Genomic DNA, 18,966 nt, shown 5'->3' with positions numbered 1-18,966 from the left:
CCCCTGCTTCTTTGTTTGCTAATATTTTTATGCTTGTTTGCTCTTATTTTTCTGCTTGCTTTATCTACTAATATCAACAGGTCTTTAATTCTCAGAGGATAAAATATCTTTTGATTTTTTAAAAAAATTATTTTGATAGCTAGGTTTATTTGAAGTGGTGTACATTTGCTTTAGTCTGTATTTTGTCAGTTTTCTAAGGTTCTTCCAGTGTTTTCAGCCATATGTTGGAGTGTATCCAAATTTGCAATTTTCCATTTTAATTTTCTTTTAGAAGTCCTGTATTTTATGTTTTAGCCTATTAACAAGAAGACAGGGCAGGGCTTTTATTGTATTAGCTTTGGGTCTGTTCCACAATATAAAGTCTTGATGGCAGTTTTCTCAGGTCTCCTTCCCTCCACTCTTACTTTCTCTCTCCCTCCCTCTCCCTTCCACTCCCACACAGGGTCTCTCCTGCAGTCTTGAACTACTACTGGGCTCTAGCAGTCCTCCTTCCCTAGCCTCTTGTGTAGCTGGGACTACAGGCCAACTCTTTCCAACACTTTTTTTTTTTTTTTTCCCTCACTCCAGCCCCATTATTAGGCTATTAGGCATCTTTTTTTTTTTTTTTGGAGACAGAATCTTGCTTTGTTGCCAGGCGCCAGGCTGGAGTGCAGTGGTGCGATCTTGGCTCACTGTAACCTCTGCCTCCTGGGTTCAAGCAGTTCTCCTGCCTCAGCCTCCCGAGTAGCTGGGACTAAAAGCACACACCACCACACCCGGCTAATTTTTGTATTTTTTAGTAGAGAGGGGGTTTCACCATGTTGGCCAGGATGGTTTCAATCTCTTGATGTCGTGATCCGCCCGCCTTGGCCTCCCAAAGTGCTGGGATTACAGGCATGAGGCACCATGCCCGACCAGGCATCTTTTTTTTTTTTTTTAGACACTCACTCACTCTTTTGCCCAGGCTGGAGTGCAGAGGCATGATCTCAGTTCACTACAACCTCAGCTTCCTGAGTAGCTGGGACTACAGGTGTGTGCCACCACTCCTGGCTAACATTTTGTATTTTTTGTAGGAATGGGATTTTGCTGTGTTGCCCAGGCTGGTCTCAAACTCTGGGACTCTGGTGACCTACCTGTCTTGACCTCCCAAAGGGCTGGGATTACAGGTGTGAGCCACTGTGCCTGGCCCACCTTTTTTTTTTTTTTTTTAAGTCTTTTCCTTAAAAAAATTATTTTTTTAAGAGACAGGGTCTACTCTGTTGTCCAGGGTGAGTGCAGTGGCACAATCATACCTCACTGAAACCAAACTCCTGGGCTCAAGCGATCTTACAGCCTTAGCCTCCCAAGTACCTAGGACTACAGGCACACGCCACCACACCCAGCTAATTTTCAAATTTTCTTTTTTGTGGAGATGGGATCTTGTTATATTGCCCAGGCTAGTCTTGAACTTCTGGCCTCAAGCAGTCGAGTGAGCCACCATACACACCCAGTCTTTACCTCTTCTAGCTATCTGTTGGCTTTAACTCTTAGCCTTAAACCATGCCTTAATTCAGTTTCTGTTGGCTTACCACTGGAAGCAACATTGTAGCAATTTTAAATGAGTATTAGGTTATTAGTTGTTTTGAGGGGAGAAGACCTTAGGAAAGGATAGTTCATTTAGGATTTTGGGACAGGGAATAGAGAAGAACAGAAGGAATATGGGCTGATGGTGATGCTAAAGCATGATAATGCTAGCTGCATAAGGAGGGCAAGTTTCAGATAGTTTGAGAGGTCCCCCGCCTCCCGACTTTTAGAAGAGAATCTTCTTGGGACGCTGTTTTCAAGTCCATTTTATTTTGAGACCTTGGCATGTAGGTAACAAAAGGCCATTGTATATTTGGTACTGTTTCTCTTTTCCTTTCTAGAGCTTCTCTTAGCTGTATTATCTTTGATGTGCCCCAAATTCTCCATAATAGCTGAGGTAACTAGAAATCATCCTTGGAGAAATTGTGCCATCTAGCCTACTAAGCACAGTAATTTAGGATTATAGTAATAATGCATGTAGCAGGAATTTGACCAGGAAAAGCTTCTAGCTTTCACTTTGATTCACAAGAAAGGGTTGCCATAGCAGATGTCTAATAATGTTTATAAAATGGTGGCTAGGTCCTGTGATTCAGTAATCAGAGTCCCTGATTACCAGTCTGCTAACCTTTAGCTGCAGAGTACAGGAATCAGGGACATGTTGTATCTTGAGGGAGGTGTGGGAATTTTTTTTGCCCACACTATCTACTGGACCACTCTACCTTAGTTCCATGAGTAACTGTAACTCAGTGTGTGTAGCAACTGTACTGCTCTTCTAACCCCTACTTTTCCTTCTGTGTTCTCTCTCAGTAAAAAGTGGTTGTTTTCTCTGAGCCATATTTGACCCTTCTTTCTTATACCAGTATCTTGTATATCACTTAGTGGTCTAATTCTTTCTCTCTTCCATGTTTAACTGCGTTAGTTCAGATAGTTAATATCATACAGGTTTTTAACAACTTTCTCTCACTGATCTTATTGTTGATTTCTAGTCTTCTACCTTCTATATACTTGAGTTTTTGAGTTTGCTCATGTTACTCTCCTGTTTAAACTTTTAATATCTTCCAATCACAAGCGTGCCCATTCTGCTGCTGTAACTTGTCTAGAACCCCCTTTGTTTCGTACTTCCATTCCACTGTAAGTAATCTCTTTCTATTAATATATTAATTTTTTTCTTTAAGCTCTGTTAGATTGATAATCTTTCTTTTTAAGGTTTATTTAAATGCTAAAACCTCCTTCACTTCTGAAATTCCCCTATCTACCGCTATACCATTTCATATTTTTTTTTTCTATATTCCTGTTTAGACTTTGTCTTATTGATTGTAGATTAGCTATTTCCTTCTAGACAAGGGCCCTGGGGCAGTTCTGCTTGACTAGTCATAGGTATTTACTAAAAATTTGGATGACTGGGGTCACTTCATTTTTCTGTGCCCCAGAGGAGTGAGTTTTTTTTTATCTACAACCTTTTTCCTCACGTTTATACTAGATGTCCCCCTACTCAAAGACAAGCAGAGAAGTTGGTCTTAGTGCTGTTCAGTTCATTTATATCAGGAGAGGAGGCAGAATTAATCAGGGTGGTGAGAAGACTTTGAAATGGTGTCAGATGGGGAACAATAGGAGGAACTATGATATTTAGCCAAAAGGAAAGACAAATCAGATGGAATATGATACCACTTTCCAAATATTTGAATGTCTTTTGTAGAAAAGGTTTCAGACATTATTATTATTATTATTATTATTATTATTATTATTATTACTGTTTGTCTTCAGAGGGCAGCTATAGGATGAATAGGTAGCAGTTTAGGTTTCTACATTAGGAAAGCTTTCTGAACATGAGGTAGGGATTTTTTCGTGTGTAAGCTGTGAAAGAGGCAGAATGACTAGTGGTTTAAAGTGCTATAAAGCAGATTTTTTATCTTGGACAAAATTGAACTAGATAGCTATGCTGAAGAATCTGAAATTTTCTTGGTTTTGTTCTAAGTTCCATGACCATGAATTTCATAAAAATATTTATTGTTGGCCGGGCACGGTGGATCACGCCTGTAACCCCAGCACTTTGGGAGGCCAAGGTAGGCAGATCACGAGGTCAAGAGATCGAGACCATCCTGGTCAACATTGTGAAACCCCGTCTCTACTAAAAATACAAAAAATTAGCTAGGCATGGTGGTACGTGCCTGTAATCCCAGCTACTCAGGAGGCTGAGGCAGGAGAATTGCCTGAACCCAGGAGGCGGAGGTTGCGGTGAGCCGAGATTGCGCCATTGCACTCCAGCCTGGGTAAGAAGAGCGAAACTCCGTCTCAAACAAACAAACAAAAATATTTATTGTTTTGGGTTAAAACAATCTGCTATACATTCAGTAGTAATTAAGCCCTTTTGATATGTTAAGCACTTTCTGTATGCCAGCTCTTGGGCATTTGGAAGTCAGTAGTAGGCTTTTACTGTCAAGTAGTTCATATTTATAAGTGTAAAGATTCTTGAGTTTTTCTTCTTTTTAATTTTTGAGAACCAGTGAATAATTTGTTTTTATTAAGATTAACAATTCCTAAAAATCAGTTTTGAGATTTACTTCCTATCTTAATTCATTCAGCCTGATACAACAAAATAATTTAGGCTGGGTAATTTATAAGCAATAGAAATATATTACAGATCTGGAGACTGGGAATTCCAAGATCATGGCACCAGCAGATGCAGTGTCTGGTGAGGTCCTACTCCTTATAGATGCTTCTCTGTGTCCAAACATGCTCCTCTGTGTCCAAACATGCTCGAAAAGCCAAAAGATTCCCTCAGCACAAATTTCATTCATGAAGGTGGAGCCCTCATAATCACCTCCCAAAGTCCCCACCTCTTAATTTGAGGTTAGACTTCAACGTAGGAATTTTGGTGGGACACATATATTCATAACATAGCCTTTCCTTTCAAATAATAAAATTGTTTTTGTCTCTTATTTCTAGCAATGTCTCAGGCTGTGCAGACAAACGGAACTCAACCATTAAGCAAAACATGGGAACTCAGTTTATATGAATTACAACGAACACCTCAGGTAATGACTAAGATGACTGCTAAGGGGCATATGAGGCATGTAAACTGGGATACATTTTCAGAAAATGAAAACTTAAATATAAATACAGTAATAATACCTTTTATGCACGCATTCCTGACTTCTGTGTGTTGGCTGACACTTTGATCACTGATTAAACAAATAATTTGAATATTCTATACAAGCTCTTGTGGTAGGTACTGGTTGAACAGTGGTGAATAAAACAGAGGTAGCACCAACCGTGGACTTTACAGACACTGAAAAAATAAGTATCTATAAAATTCCCGTATGAGAAGTTATAGAAAGTTGGGCAAGTCCTCCTTGCTCTAATAAGTACTGATAAGGTTCCAAGGAAGACTGTCTTTGAGAAGATGGCAAAGACTGGGGGAGGAGCAGGTTTGAAGGCAATAACCATGCTTAATACTGGACTCATTTTGAGATTCCTATGCAACGGGCAGGCAGAGATGCTAACTGGAGATAATTTTTATATTAGTCTGAACTAAATGCAAAATTTTAGGGATTGACAGCACATTTTAAGCAATAGGAATGGATAAAATCATCTAGAGAGATGAGCAGAGGACCAATAACTTCATCCAGAGCTGCTTCAACATTTAGAAATTAGGTAATGGACAAGGAGCTAGTGAAGGAGACTGAGAGGAACATCTAGAGAAAAGGAAGGAAAAACAGGAGATTGGGAGGGAGGGGGACTTCAAAGTTAAAGGAAGTATTTGAAGGATGATGTAGTTAATGTGTTTAACACTAGTGACAGGCTGAATAAGCTGAAGATTAGAAAGGTGTAAATACGACTTGACAGTACACTTGGCCCTCCACATATATGGGTTCTGCATCTGTGGATTCAAGCAACCATAATCGAAAAAATTCAGGAACAAAAAATTTTCACGAAGTCCCAAAAACCAAAACTTGAATTTTTTGTGTGCCAAGTAGTTTGTTGAATCCATGCAAATGAGGTGCTGTATGGGCATTGTATTAAGTATTACAAGTAATTTAGAGATGATTTAAAGCAGTAGTCCCAGGGACAAGTTTCATGGATGTCAGTTTTTCCATGGATCAGGGTAGGTGAGTGGGAGATGGTTTCGGGAAGAAACGCTACCACCCCAGATCATCGGGCATTAGATTCTAATAAGGAGCACAGAACCTAGCTCCCTTGCATGTGCAGTTCCCAGTAGGGTTCACACTCTTAGGAGAATCTAATACCACCACTGATCTGACAGGAGGCAGAGCTTAGGCCAGGCGTCCCCAAACTTTTTACATAGGGGGCCAGTTCACTGTCCCTCAGACCGTTGGAGGGCCGCCACATACTGTGCTCCTCTCACTGACCACCAATGAAAGAGGTGCCCCTTCCTGAAGTACGGCGGGGGGCCGGATAAATGGCCTCAAGGGGCCGTAGTCTGGGGACGCCTGGCTTAGGCGGTAATGCTTACTCACCGGCTACTCACCTCCTACTGTGTGGTCTGGTTCCTACCAGGCCAGTACCTGTCCATGGCCTGAGGGTTGGGAACCCCTGATTTAAAGTACATGGGAGGATATGCCTAGTTTATATGCAAATATCATGCCATTTTTTATAAGAGACTTGAGCATCCAAAGATTTTGATGTGTGTGGAAGTTCCTGGAGCCAATCCCCCATGGATGCCAAGGGTCAACTGTATATACTTGGTGACCTTGACAAGAGCAAATTAACCTGATTAGATTGTACAGGTTGAGGGCTGAATGGAATGATGATGCATCCTCATCATTGGTTCACATGATGAATCAAGGATATGATAATTGTATGTATATGGTCTAGTAGCGGGAGGGTAAAAGTGAAAAAATATGAATAGGCAGTTCTTCAGAGAAATTTGGCTATGCAATGTGAAATTAAGTTTTCATTTTTGTTTACAAGATGGAGATAGAGGCCGGGTGTGGTGGCTCACTCACGCCTGTAATCCCAGCACTTTGGGAGGCCAAGGTGCGTGGCTCACCTGAGGTCAGTAGTTCATGATCAGCTGGCCAACATGGTGAAACCCCATCTCTTCTAAAAATACAAAAAATTAGCCTGGTGTGGTAGCGAGCGCCTTTAATCCTAGCTACTCAGAAGGCTGAGGCAGGAGGATCGCTTGAACATGGGAGGCAGAGGTTGCAGTGAACTAAGATCGCGCCATTGTATTCCAGCTTGGGCAACAAGAGCAAAACTCCATCTCAAAACAAGAAAAAGATGGAGGTAGAGTGCCCATCTTCCCTCTCCCCTTGCACAGCTCTAGGGTGCATAATTCACGTTTTTCTGTGCCGCAGCCTAAGTTGAGATTCTAATCTCTTAGGCTGATTCAGTGGAGGAGGAGAGATTGCTGAAGCCTGAGAGCAAACAGAATAATAAAAAGAAGGATGTTTTTGAGAAGGTACAAAGGAATATACCTTTGATAGGAAGAGGTATATAGTTTCTCCTTTTAACAAGAGAGATGATGTATAGATTTGGTAGAGAGGAAATGAAGGAACTCTCTTTTAATGAAATATCTCAGTAAGTTGAGGTAAGGTAGTTTGTTGAAAGCGCAGATGGAAAAAGGTCAGCAGATAGAAGAAAAGGTGTAAAATTGTGTGTAGAAAGGAAAAGAAACCAGTTGCTGAGCAGTATTGAACACCCATACAAGGCTTGTAAAATGTGTAGTTTTACCAAGGGGGTTTTCCCTTTTTCTTTTCTTCCACAGTGCTGCACATCTGCACAGGTACAGCCCTGGAGGACAATGTAGAGGGTTGAATTTATCTGGGGTTGGGATTTTGTTAGGTGTGTTCTAAAGAAGGACAGCAGAGCACACTTGATTACTCTCTGGGTTATCAGTATGCTCTGAGTGATAGTTTCCTAAATGAAAAGTTTGTCTAAGTGTTAAATTAAGAGAAAAAAAGAAATTTTTTAATTTCATATTTATATATTTTCATATTTATATAATTTATATGGAGAGGCTGAAATCTAACAAGCATGTTTTATTAATAGTTGAGCCCTTTATGAACAATAGCTATAGTATCTATGTTTTTCTTTTTGGAGTACTCCATCTCTGACCAAATAATAAAAGCACAAGTATGATGAACTGCCAGTGGAAACAGGAAGCACAGGAGCCTATTGAAAGCCGCTTATTTATACCTGCATCTTGCTTTACAATTCTCACCATGCTAGAACTGTCCTCAATCCATAGGAGTTGATATTGGTGGCATTAGAGCTGAGTAATCTATATTCTCACTGCCAGCTTGTGGGGAGGATGGGTAATGGTGATGAAGCAAGTAGGATTCACTAATCACTCTGCAGCAAGGGAGATATGTCCTGAAATTTTGCATTGGAACTCCAGATGCATTTGGAGAGAAGCATTTTAGGCATGACGGTTTTATACTTTGGATATATTCTGGTTTAAATCAGCTTCTGGTGAGAAGCTAACCTCTTTGTGTAAAATTGGTCTGCGGAAAAGAATTTTGGGGGTTCAAAAGTATTTTAAAATGAAATTCCATTAAGCTATTTATAAACTAGAGAATATTGGAATCTCATTTTAATGGGCAGCATGAAACATAATTTATTGCAAAAATGGTGTCACTTTTGAAGATGGCCATATTCTGAGGGTTATTTTAGTGGTTTCTCCTTTTGCAGGTAAGACAATGTTAAATAATGGTTGAGACTCAGTTAATATGACTAGAATTAGATCAAATCTAAGGTATATGGTTTTAAATTCAGTGCTTTTTTATTATACCAGGCTAATTTCCCACTAGTTAGCTTTTAAATACCTTAATATGTTATTTTTAGCATTTTAGAGTTAAGAGCATTTATATAATGTAGTGGTGGTGGGGCTGAGGAGAGCTGTAGGCAGTTATAGCCAAAACAAAATTAGCTGTGAGTTGACAATAGTTGTGGCTGGCTGATGAGTACATGTAATGTTCTTTTTTTTTTTTTTTAACCATTTCCAGTACTTTTATACATTTGAACTTGTCCATAATTTAAAAAATTAAGTAGCTTTTAATTTTGAAGTGACTCTCTTACAGGAGGCAATAACAGATGGCTTAGAAATTGTGGTGTCGCCTCGAAGTCTACACAGTGAACTAATGTGCCCAATTTGTTTGGATATGTTGAAGAATACCATGACTACAAAGGAGTGTTTGCATCGTTTTTGTGCAGACTGTATCATCACAGCCCTTAGAAGTGGGTATGTTGAAGACTTACTATACTAGGTACTTGAATTGCACCGTGGGAGGGCTCTCCGGGGTCTGAGAAATACGTTTTCTTTTTTTCTTCTTCCTTAGTTGTTGCTGTTGTCGTTGTTGAGATGGTGTTTCGCTCTTCTTGCGCAAGCTGGAGTGCAGTAGCTCGATCTCGGCTCACTGCAACCTCCACCTCCTGGGTTCAAGCCATTCTCCTGCCCCAGCCTCCCAAGTGGCTGGGGTTACAGGCATCTGCCACCATGCCTGGCTATTTTGTTTTATTTTTTTGTTTTTTTAGTAGAGACAGGATTTCACCCTGTTGGCCAGGCTGGTCTTGAACTCCTGACCTCAGTTGATCCAGCCACTTCAGCCTCCCGAAGTGCTGGATTACAGACTTGAGCCCACTGCATCTGACTGAGAAATACATTTTCTTTTTTTTTTTTTTTTTTTTTTTTTTTTGAGGTGGAATCTTGTTCTGTTGCCTAGGCTGGAGTGCAGTGGCGCGATCTTGGCTCACTGCAACCTCTGCCTCCCAGGTTCAAGCAATTCTCCTGCCTCAGCCTCTTGAGTAGCTGGGATTACAGGTGCATGCCACCATGCCCAGCTAATTTTTGTGTTTCTAGTAGAGACGGGGTTTCACCATGTTGGTCAGGCTGGTCTCAAACTCCTGGCCTCGTGATCTGCCTGCGTCGGCCTCCCAAAGTGCTGGGATTGCAGGTGTGAGCCACTGTGCTTGGATGAGAAATACATTTTCTATAAGTATTTGATTGAAAATTAGAAATCTTTCTCAAGTCACTAAGTTTCAGTTATGGGAAAATCTTTGTTTTGAGATTGCTGATTTTTAGAAGTTTCATAGGATGAGTATTTGCTTTGAGGAAATTACAAAGCAGCACCATGATTTTTCCACTTAAGTATATAAAATAATACTCTTATGAAAGTATTATTTCAATAAAACAATTTATTACATATTGTGTGTGTGTGTGTGTGTGTGTGTGTTTATACACACACACACACCCCCACACACACCCCCACACACATATATATATATATGTATATGGGTATTTTTTTTCCATGTAAAGCACGGTTATCGGAAAGGGGAAATTTAGAAAAGAATAGATTTTTATTTCTAAGATGGTTATATGTAAATTATTTTGGGAAATAACTCAAATTTTTTCTTTTGATGAGTGGTATAGAGTGAGGTTTCTAAAATCTTGCTTACCCAGTAGTCAGATGTTCAAGGAAATTCAGGTTAATCAGTTTAAATTTCTGTGACTTACTAAAGGTGTTGGAATAAAGGTGATAACTATCCAGAAGCTGTATTTTTTGTCTTTAGCCCAAAGATACTAGGATTGTTTACATTTGCTTTCCCCTCCTTTTATTTAGCAACAAAGAATGTCCTACCTGTCGGAAAAAACTAGTTTCCAAAAGATCATTAAGGCCAGACCCAAACTTTGATGCACTCATCAGCAAAATTTATCCAAGTCGTGATGAGTATGAAGCTCATCAAGAGAGAGTATTAGCCAGGATCAACAAGCACAATAATCAGCAAGCACTCAGTCACAGCATTGAGGAAGGACTGAAGATACAGGCCATGAACAGGTATATGGGAAAGAGGGTCAGAGAGGGTAGCTGTTTTTCTGAATACTTTATTAAATATTAAATTTACTTTTTGAAAAAGGTAAAATACAGTTAACAAATAGTAGACTGCCTGATTACCTTTTGTGCAGGTATAATAGATACCTCCAGGTATAAAGGGTAATTCATTTAAAATACTAAAATATCTCTGTACCTACTTCTTTCTCGACTTACCGTTCTATTTCTTCTCTTATCTTTATAGCAAGATCCCTTGAAAAAGTTGTATCTCCAGTTCTTTTTCCATTCTTTTATGAACCCCCTCCAGTCAGACATTCATCCTCACCACCCCGTCATATTGCCCTTATCAGCGTTATGAGTGACCTCTTCATTGTGCCATCTAATGGCTGATTCTCAGACTTCGTCTTACTTAGCAGCATTTGACACAATTAATTTCTAACTTCTCTTCGAATATCAATTTTCTTCACCTGGCTTTCAGGAGGCCCTATTCTCCTGGTTCCCTTTGTATGCCATTAGCTGTTCCTTCACCTGTTTCTTTTGTAGTTTGATTTTAATTTCCCAAACTCTTAAAGGTGGATTGTCCCAGAGAATAGTGTTTCTCAGTACAAAATCTGACTCCAGATGATCTTATTCAGTTTCATTGTTTAATTTACCATCTATATGCTGATGAGTCCCAAATTTATATATCCAGCCCAGACTTACCTGAAATTTTGACACATCTCCTTTTGGGTATCTAATAAGCATCTCAGACATAACATAATCAGTACTGAACTTACCCCCTACTTCTCTTTATTCTTACTCATTTTGGTTGATGGCAACTCTGTCATTCCACTTGATTAAGCAGAAAACCTTGGAGTCACTTTTAAATCTTTCACACATCCTGTATTCCAATCTGTAAATAAATAAATATTTTTTACTTTCTGCATAGTATATCCAGATTCATTCAGGCCATAACAGTCTTTCATTTGATGTATTGAAATAAGTTCCCAACTGGTTATTCTACTTCCCATGCTTGCTCCCGCATAGTCTGTTCTCAGCACAGCAGCCAGAAATACTGTTTGTTTTGTTTTGTTTTGAGATAGAGTTTTGCTCTTTTTGCCCAGGCTGGAGTACAAGGGCACAATCTTGGCTCATCGCAGACTCTGCCTCCTGGGTTCAAGCAATTCTCCAGTCTCAGCCTTCTGAGTAGCTGGGAGTACAGGTGCCTGCCACCATGCCAGGCTAATTTTTTGTAATTTTTTTTTTTTTAGTAGAGACAGGGTTTCTCCATGTTGGTCAGGCTAGTCTCAAACTCTCGACCTCAGGTGATCCACCCACCTCAGCCTCCCAAAGTGCTGGGATTACAGTCATGAGCCACAGAACCTGGCCCTAAGATATATTGTTAAATTGAGAGGAAGGTCATGGTTTTCCTTTGCTCGGAGCCATCTTAATACGATAAAAACCAAAAGACTTTAATGATGGCTTCCAAGACCCCATATAATCTGGGCATTTTCCCTTACCCTCATCCTTTTTTCCACTCTGACATTATCATCTCATTTCTTCAGACCTCAAGGATAATCATCATTTTCCACAGAAGGAGATAATAAAGCCCCGTCTCAGTCTGGTGGTTTTCGCCTTGGCTGAACATCAGACTCACTCAGAAAGCTTTCAAATCGCAAGGCTTTAGGTATTATCCCTGTCCCAGTAATCAGGGCCCAGATATTTCTGCTTTTAAGGTTATGTAGATGATTGTGGAGTGTAGACAAGGTCAAAAACCACTGGCTTAAAGGTTCAAAGATGTGCTCCATTCTAACAGTATTAAACTGACCTATCACTCTACTTATCAAAGTATAATAAAGTACTAAATGTTAAATGTATTTATTTTTTAAATAATTTTACATTCCTAAAAGTTGGAAGGACTTCAGTGGTTGTCCACCGTAGCCTTTTACTAAAAGCAAGACTGTCCTTTGCATATATTCCTTCGGGTTTGCTTATACATTTCTAGTAGTTGGGCTATGTGATAGGCACTCCTTTCTTTTGTTGGCAACTTTATTACAGCTTCCTTACTGTTCTTCAGACACACCAAGAATGCTTCTGCCTCAGAGCCTTTGTACTTACAGTACTCTTTTTCAGAAACCCTCCTTTTCCAGGTAATCCACATGGCACACTACCTCACTTTCTTTGCAGGTATCTGCTTAAGTTCTCAGCTTCCATTCTAGGACTCTATACTTCCTTACCCTCCCTGCCTCATTTTTTTCTCCATAGCACCTATCACTCTCTGATATGTTACCTGCTACACTAGAATATGGGAAGAGACTATGTCAATATCATTGACTTTTTTTCTTTTTTTAAACGGAGTCTCGCTCTCATCCTGGCTGGAGTGCAGTGGCACAGTCTTGGCTCACTGCAACCTCTGCCTCGCAGGTTCAAGCAGTTCCCTGCCTCAGCCTCCCTAGTAACTGAAACTACAGGCACCCTCCACCATGCCTGGCTAATTTTTGTATTTTTAGTAGAGACAGGGTTTCACCATCTTGGCCAGGCTGGTCTTGAACTCCTGACCTCACTGACTTGGCCTCCCAAAGTGCTGGGATTACAGGCGTGAGCCACCGTGCGCAGCCTCATTGACTCTTATAACACCATTATTTAGAACCGTGCTTGGCTTAAAGTAGTAGTTGCTCAGTAAATATTTTTTGATTTGTAAGTATAGAGTTGTAAGTATACAGTTTGTAAGTATAGAGTTCAGTAGTATTAAGTACATTCTTTTTTTCTTAAACTATTGACTCCCCAAAGCTGAACATTCAACAATGTGTACAGCCGATCTATAGAACTCTTTTCATCTTATAAAATTGAAACCCTGTATCTGTTAAGCACTAACCCCTCATGCCCCCGACCCCGACCCCCTCCCACCCGTGTCCAGGTAACTGTCATTCTACTTTTTCATGAATTTCCCTTCTTTAGATAACCTCATATAAATGGAATCATGCAGTATTTGTACTTCTGGGGTTTTTTGCTGTTGTTATTTAGTAGTAGTAGTAATTATTTCTCTTTTTACTTGACCATAGGCCACCAAGTTAAGTATTTGTACTTCTGTGCCTGGTTTATTTTACGTAAATGTCCTCAGTATGACTATTCATATTGTAGTATGGCAGGATTTCCTTCCTTTTTAGGGATGAATAATATTCCACTGTGTATGCTTATATATTTTTTAATCATAGTTTGTTATTTAGCATACTAGTCATCCCCTCTTAGTTTTGCAGTAATCTGTAGATTTTGTAAGGAGGATTTTTTTTTTTTTTTTTTTTGAGACGGAGTTTAGCTCTTGTTACCCAGGCTGGAGTACAATGGCGCGATCTTGGGCTCACCGCAACCTCCGCTTCCTGGGTTCAAAGAATTCTCCTGCCTCAGCCTCCTGAGTAGCTGGGATTACAAGCACACGCCACCATGCCCAGCTAATTTTTTGTATTTTAAGTAGAGATGGGGTTTCACCATGTTGACCAGGATGGTCTCGATCTCTCGACCTTGTGATCCACCCGCCTCGGCCTCCCAAAGTGCTGGGATTACAGGCTTGAGCCATCGTGCCCGACCCTTTTTTTTTTTTTTTAATATGAGTTATTGAGCATCTTTCCTAACCATTGGACTGTTATTTCCTTGTTCTGGCAATAAACATAATGACAGTATTCTTATAAGTGCCAGGCATTCTTTCATATTTCTTTTACATTCCTTCTTTTTTCTTTTTTTTTTTTTCTTTTTTTTTTTGTTTGAGATGGAGTCTTGCATTGTTGCCCAGGCTGTAGTGCATGGCGTGATCTCGGCTCACAGCAATCTCTGCCTCCTGGGTTCAGGCAGTTCTCCTGCCTCAGCCTCTCGAGCAGCTGGGACTACAGGTGTGCGCCACCATGCCCAGCTCTTTTTTTGTGTGTGTATATTTTTGTAGAGACGGTTTCACCATGTTGGCCAGGATGGTCTTGATCTCATGATCCTCCTGCCTCGACCTCACAAAGTGCTATAGACGTGAGTTACCGCACCCGGCCTCTTTTTTTCTTTTATGTACAGGTAGAGAGACAGGCAATGTGGTAGAAAGAATGTGGTCTGGTTCATATCCTAGCTCTAGCTCTGGTACTTATTAGTTGTATAATGGTAGGCAAATTATTTAATCTTGAACCTAAGTTTCTTTGCTTTTCTCAACTAGAAAATGACAGTAATGGTAACTGCTTTGAGAGGTTGTTTTGGAGAGTTAACAAGATTGTATGTATAAAGTGCATTGTCCTACCAGTAATTCATTTTAGTGTCTGAGCTTGTTAAAGAGCAGCTTCTGTGTCCACATTGGTTATTTAGATACCATCACATTTTCCTCAGTAGAATCATTTTGCATCACCGTAGCTGACTTTAAGGAAGATCAGCAGGGAGGAAGTACTTACTATTCTTCTTAAATCTTGTTCCTTAAGAATTTCTAATTAAAGAGGCATAAGTATCTTCCCTAAGAATTTTTACATTTTCATATCTGAATCATACCTTTCTTCAGACCTGTAATCTCATGAGAGAAAATGCTCAGAATATAGACATTTGCCAATAATTCTTATAGTCTTTTTAATAAAGAAAATTATTTTTAAGATATAGTGTCAGCCAGACCCGGCGGCTCACACCTGTAATCCCAGAACTTTGGGAGGCTGAGGCAGGCAGATGATGAGGTCAGTAGTTTGAGACCAGCCTGGCCAATATGGTGAAACCCTGTCTCTACTTAAGGAAAAAAAAAACACAAAAATTAGCTGGGCCTGGTGGCGCATGCCTGTAGTCCCAATTACTTAGGAGGCTGAGGCAGAAGAATCACTTAAACGCTTAAACCTGGGAGCAGATGTTGCAGTGAGCCGAGATTGCAGCACTGCACTGCAGCCTGGGCAACAGAGTGAGACTCCGTCTCAAAAAAAAAAAAAAAAAAAAAAAAAGAAAAGAAAAGAAAAAGAGAGAGTTTCTCACTCTGGCCCAAGCCAGAGTACTGGAGCAATGCTAGTTCACTGCACCCTTGAACTCCTGGGCTCAAGCCATTCATTCTTCTGTCTCAGCGTCCTGAGTAGCTGAGATGATAGGTGCACACCACCATGCCCTTAGTAATTAAATTTTTTTGTTGTTGGTAGAGATAGAGTCTCAAATTCCTGGCCTCACGCTCCTCCCACTTTGGCTTCTCAGAGTTTTGGGATTACAGATGTAATTTTTCATGTCTGGCCAGTAAAATATTAAACGAATAGAAACATTTGTAAAATCATTTAAATATTACCCTGTGAGTGAGAGAGATTTTTTTTTAGACCTTTCAGGAACATGTGGGAAACAATGTCATCCAACTCGGAGCAAATTCAGTTACCAGTATTTTTTGGAATTCTAAAGTTCAATAGCAGACATGCTTCAAATTTGTTGCTTTAAAGGCCTAAAAGTAAACTTTATGCATCCTTTCCTCCCCCTTGACTAGACTGCAGCGAGGCAAGAAACAACAGATTGAAAATGGTAGTGGAGCAGAAGATAATGGTGACAGTTCACACTGCAGTAATGCCTCCACACACAGCAATCAGGAAGCAGGCCCTAGTAACAAACGGACCAAAACATCTGATGATTCTGGGCTTGAGCTTGATAATAACAACGCAGCAGTGGCAATTGATCCAGTAATGGATGGTGCTAGTGAAATTGAATTAGTCTTCAGGCCTCACCCCACACTTATGGAAAAAGATGACAGTGCACAGACAAGGTAAGTATGTGGATTAGTTTCAGATTATCTAAATTCAGAATGTTTAATTTGGAGGTAAAAGGCAGTCTTGTGTAAGAAGTAGGAGCAATATTTGTCATCCATTGATTGTGGGGGTTCAGTTACTAGGTGCCTAGATTGTTGCTTTCTTCCTTCCTCCCTTATGTGCCTTCCACTCAGAGTTGCACATCTGAAAGAAATCACCCTCCTTGGTAGAGAAGGAAAAGGGAGCCATTCAAATTTCTTAACAGTGTTAACTAGAGGCTCTCAAATTCTTGCTGGCAAGAATGGCTGCTTTATCACTGTCTCTCCAGCACACTGCCTGCCATTGAGTGCAGATAAACATCAATATTTATTGAATGAGGGATTGAATGATATATTATGCTTTAAAAATCCCCAAATTAACATTTCTGGTTTTTTTTGAGGTGGAGTCTCACTTGTCACCAGGCTGGAGTGCAGTGGTACAATCTCGGCTCAGCCTCCACGACTCTGCCCGTGGGTTCAGGTGATTCTTCTGCCTCAGCCTTCTGGTGTCTGGGACTATAAGTGCGCAACACCATGCCCAGCTAAATTTTGTATTTTTAGTAGAGATGCGGTTTTGCCATGTTGGCCAGGATCGTCTTGATCTCTTGACCTCGTGATCCACCCACCTCATCCTCCCAAAGTGCTGGGATTACAGGTGTGAGCCATTGAGCCTGGCCTCTTTTTTTTTTGTTCTGTTTTGAAACAGAGTCTTGCTCTGTAACCCAGGCTGGAGTGCAGTGGCATGTTCTCGGCTCACTACAACCTCTGCCTCCCGGGTTCAGGCTAATTCTGCCTTAGCCTCCCGGGTAACTGGGATTACAGATGCCCACCACCACACCCAGCTAATTTTTGTATTTTTTAATAGAGACGGGGATTTTGCCATGTTGCCCAGGCTAGTCTCGAACTCCTCACCACAAGTGATCCCCCTACCTCAGCCTTGCAAAGTGCCCACCGGGCCCAAATTAACATTTCTATGCTTAGTCTTAAATAAGACATTTTAATTCTTAGACGATAAGAAATCTGCTCCTATTCTGTTTCTCTTGCTGCTACAGCCAGCGGATTCTGGTCATTAGGGTTTGAGGGATATGTTCTTCCTTTTTCCCCTTTAGTACTTTGTGTATTTCTGTTTGATTTTTGGCACTGTGTATCATATTTTACAGAAGATAAGGTAGGTGAAGTTTTCATGGCCTGACAGCAAGATGTTGAGTGTTTACTTTTCCCTCTTCTGTATTTATCAATAAGGTATTTAGATTGTAGAGCACTAAATTTCTGATATTATTTTGTCAATAATTGAGACATTTCCATTTTACTTAGTTCTTAAGAAATGTATTAGTGCCATAATTTAAGTACATTTTTCTCATTGGCATATTCTAGAAATGAAATTTTTAATGATTTATTCTTCCAGATACATAAAGACTTCAGGTAACGCCACTGTTGATCACTTATCCAAGTATCTGGCTGTGAGGTTAGCTTTAGAAGAACTTCGAAGCAAAGGTGAATCAAACCAGATGAACCTTGATACAGCCAGTGAGAAGCAGTATACCATTTATATAGCAACAGCCAGTGGCCAGTTCACTGTGAGTATTTAAAATAATAGACTGTTGAAACTGGGAGCACATTGACCAACTGAGTGGCAAATGGTGGGGTAGAATCTAATAAATCATGTAAAAAACTGCAACACAATGTTAGTTATTCCTAAGATTTGAAAAAAATATTCTGTGGACTTCTATTTTAGTTTCATTATTATTGTGGTTTCAGCAGTTTTTATAATTTCTTTTTTGTTCTAGGTATTGAATGGCTCTTTTTCTTTGGAATTGGTCAGTGAGAAATACTGGAAAGTGAACAAACCTATGGAACTTTACTACGCACCTACAAAGGAGCACAAATGAGCTTTTAAAAACCAATTCTGAGACTGAATTTTTTATAGCCTATTTCTTTAATATTAAAGATGTACTGGCATTACTTTTATGGACAGATCTTGGATATGTTGTTCAGTTTCCTTTCTGAGCCAGACTTGTTTACACTATTCAGATCTTTCCCCCTTAATTTAAGATTTCCTTTTCGGCTAAGATTGCATTTATTCAGTACTTTTTTCTTTCCTTTAAAAAATATATCTAAAGTTTCATGGGTCCCCCCCCACACCCCACAAAGTGTGGTTCCACTTGGAGCACCTTTTTGACCCAGGAATTTTTCATAGTTTCTGAATTCTTAAAAGATTCAGTTGGCTGTTCTTTTCCCACTTCCCTCAAAAGATTTTTAGTCCTATAGAATGTTAAATATTATGTATTCTGACTTTTTTTCCGCCCGGAGTCTTGTATATTTATAGTTTTCTATATAAATTGTAATATCTTCATTAAGACCCAAGGCTCAAATTTACTGTCCTTAAAAACAATTCTCATAGGATTATTCTTTTCATGGTATTTTCTTCCATAATATTTCATTTTAAAAAGAAGTTCTTTATGAACTTAGTGTCCATTGTCATACAGTGTTATTTTTTTCCATTCTTTTTCCCTGTAATTTTGGAATTTCTGGTCCTGGAAAGAATGAAACAAAATCTTAAGTTCTGTGAGAACTTGGTTCATTGACAGACTTTGCTGAAGAAAGAAAAATTAAATTGGTAGTAAAATAATAGTTTTCAAGTGTATATTTGAGAGTGCTTTCTTTGTATTAGTTCTGCTGTCACTTCATTTCCTTTTTTATATGTGATGTTTTCCCCCATTAAAATACCAGAAATAATGGAGATATTTTGCACTTTAGCCTTGATGAAAAGTACAAGATATATTCAAAGCTTCCCTAATTTTTTTCTTATTTGTAGCCAGGTAAGTTTCAAGAATAACATGGCACATACAACAATCGGAAAAAGTTTGTTTCCATTTGAAAGGTATATCATTTTGG

At 39.6% G+C, this 18,966-nt stretch overlaps 1 protein-coding gene across 3 annotated transcripts in view; it reads left to right on the top strand.

Annotated features, from left to right (window-relative positions):
- Window positions 1-18,700, top strand: part of RNF2 (ring finger protein 2) — a 47,127-nt gene extending 28,427 nt beyond the window's left edge. For 2 of the 3 annotated variants that reach the window (XM_039460158.2, XM_074389633.1), the window contains exons 2-7: window positions 4,489-4,577; window positions 8,589-8,749; window positions 10,128-10,343; window positions 15,778-16,050; window positions 17,477-17,648; window positions 17,859-18,700. In XM_039460158.2, the coding sequence (XP_039316092.1) occupies window positions 4,491-4,577; window positions 8,589-8,749; window positions 10,128-10,343; window positions 15,778-16,050; window positions 17,477-17,648; window positions 17,859-17,960 (1,011 nt within the window). In that variant the 5' untranslated portion in view covers window positions 4,489-4,490 and the 3' untranslated portion in view covers window positions 17,961-18,700. The remainder of the gene's footprint in view (window positions 1-4,488; window positions 4,578-8,588; window positions 8,750-10,127; window positions 10,344-15,777; window positions 16,051-17,476; window positions 17,649-17,858) is intronic. The other variant, XM_074389634.1, reaches the window with a different exon arrangement.
- The last annotated feature ends 266 nt before the right edge of the window (window positions 18,701-18,966 follow it).

This window comes from Saimiri boliviensis, chromosome 19 (assembly GCF_048565385.1).
Source record: "Saimiri boliviensis isolate mSaiBol1 chromosome 19, mSaiBol1.pri, whole genome shotgun sequence".
NCBI lineage: Eukaryota > Metazoa > Chordata > Mammalia > Primates > Cebidae > Saimiri > Saimiri boliviensis.
Note: the sequence above shows the minus strand (reverse complement) of the source record. Positions and strands in the feature narration are given on the sequence as shown.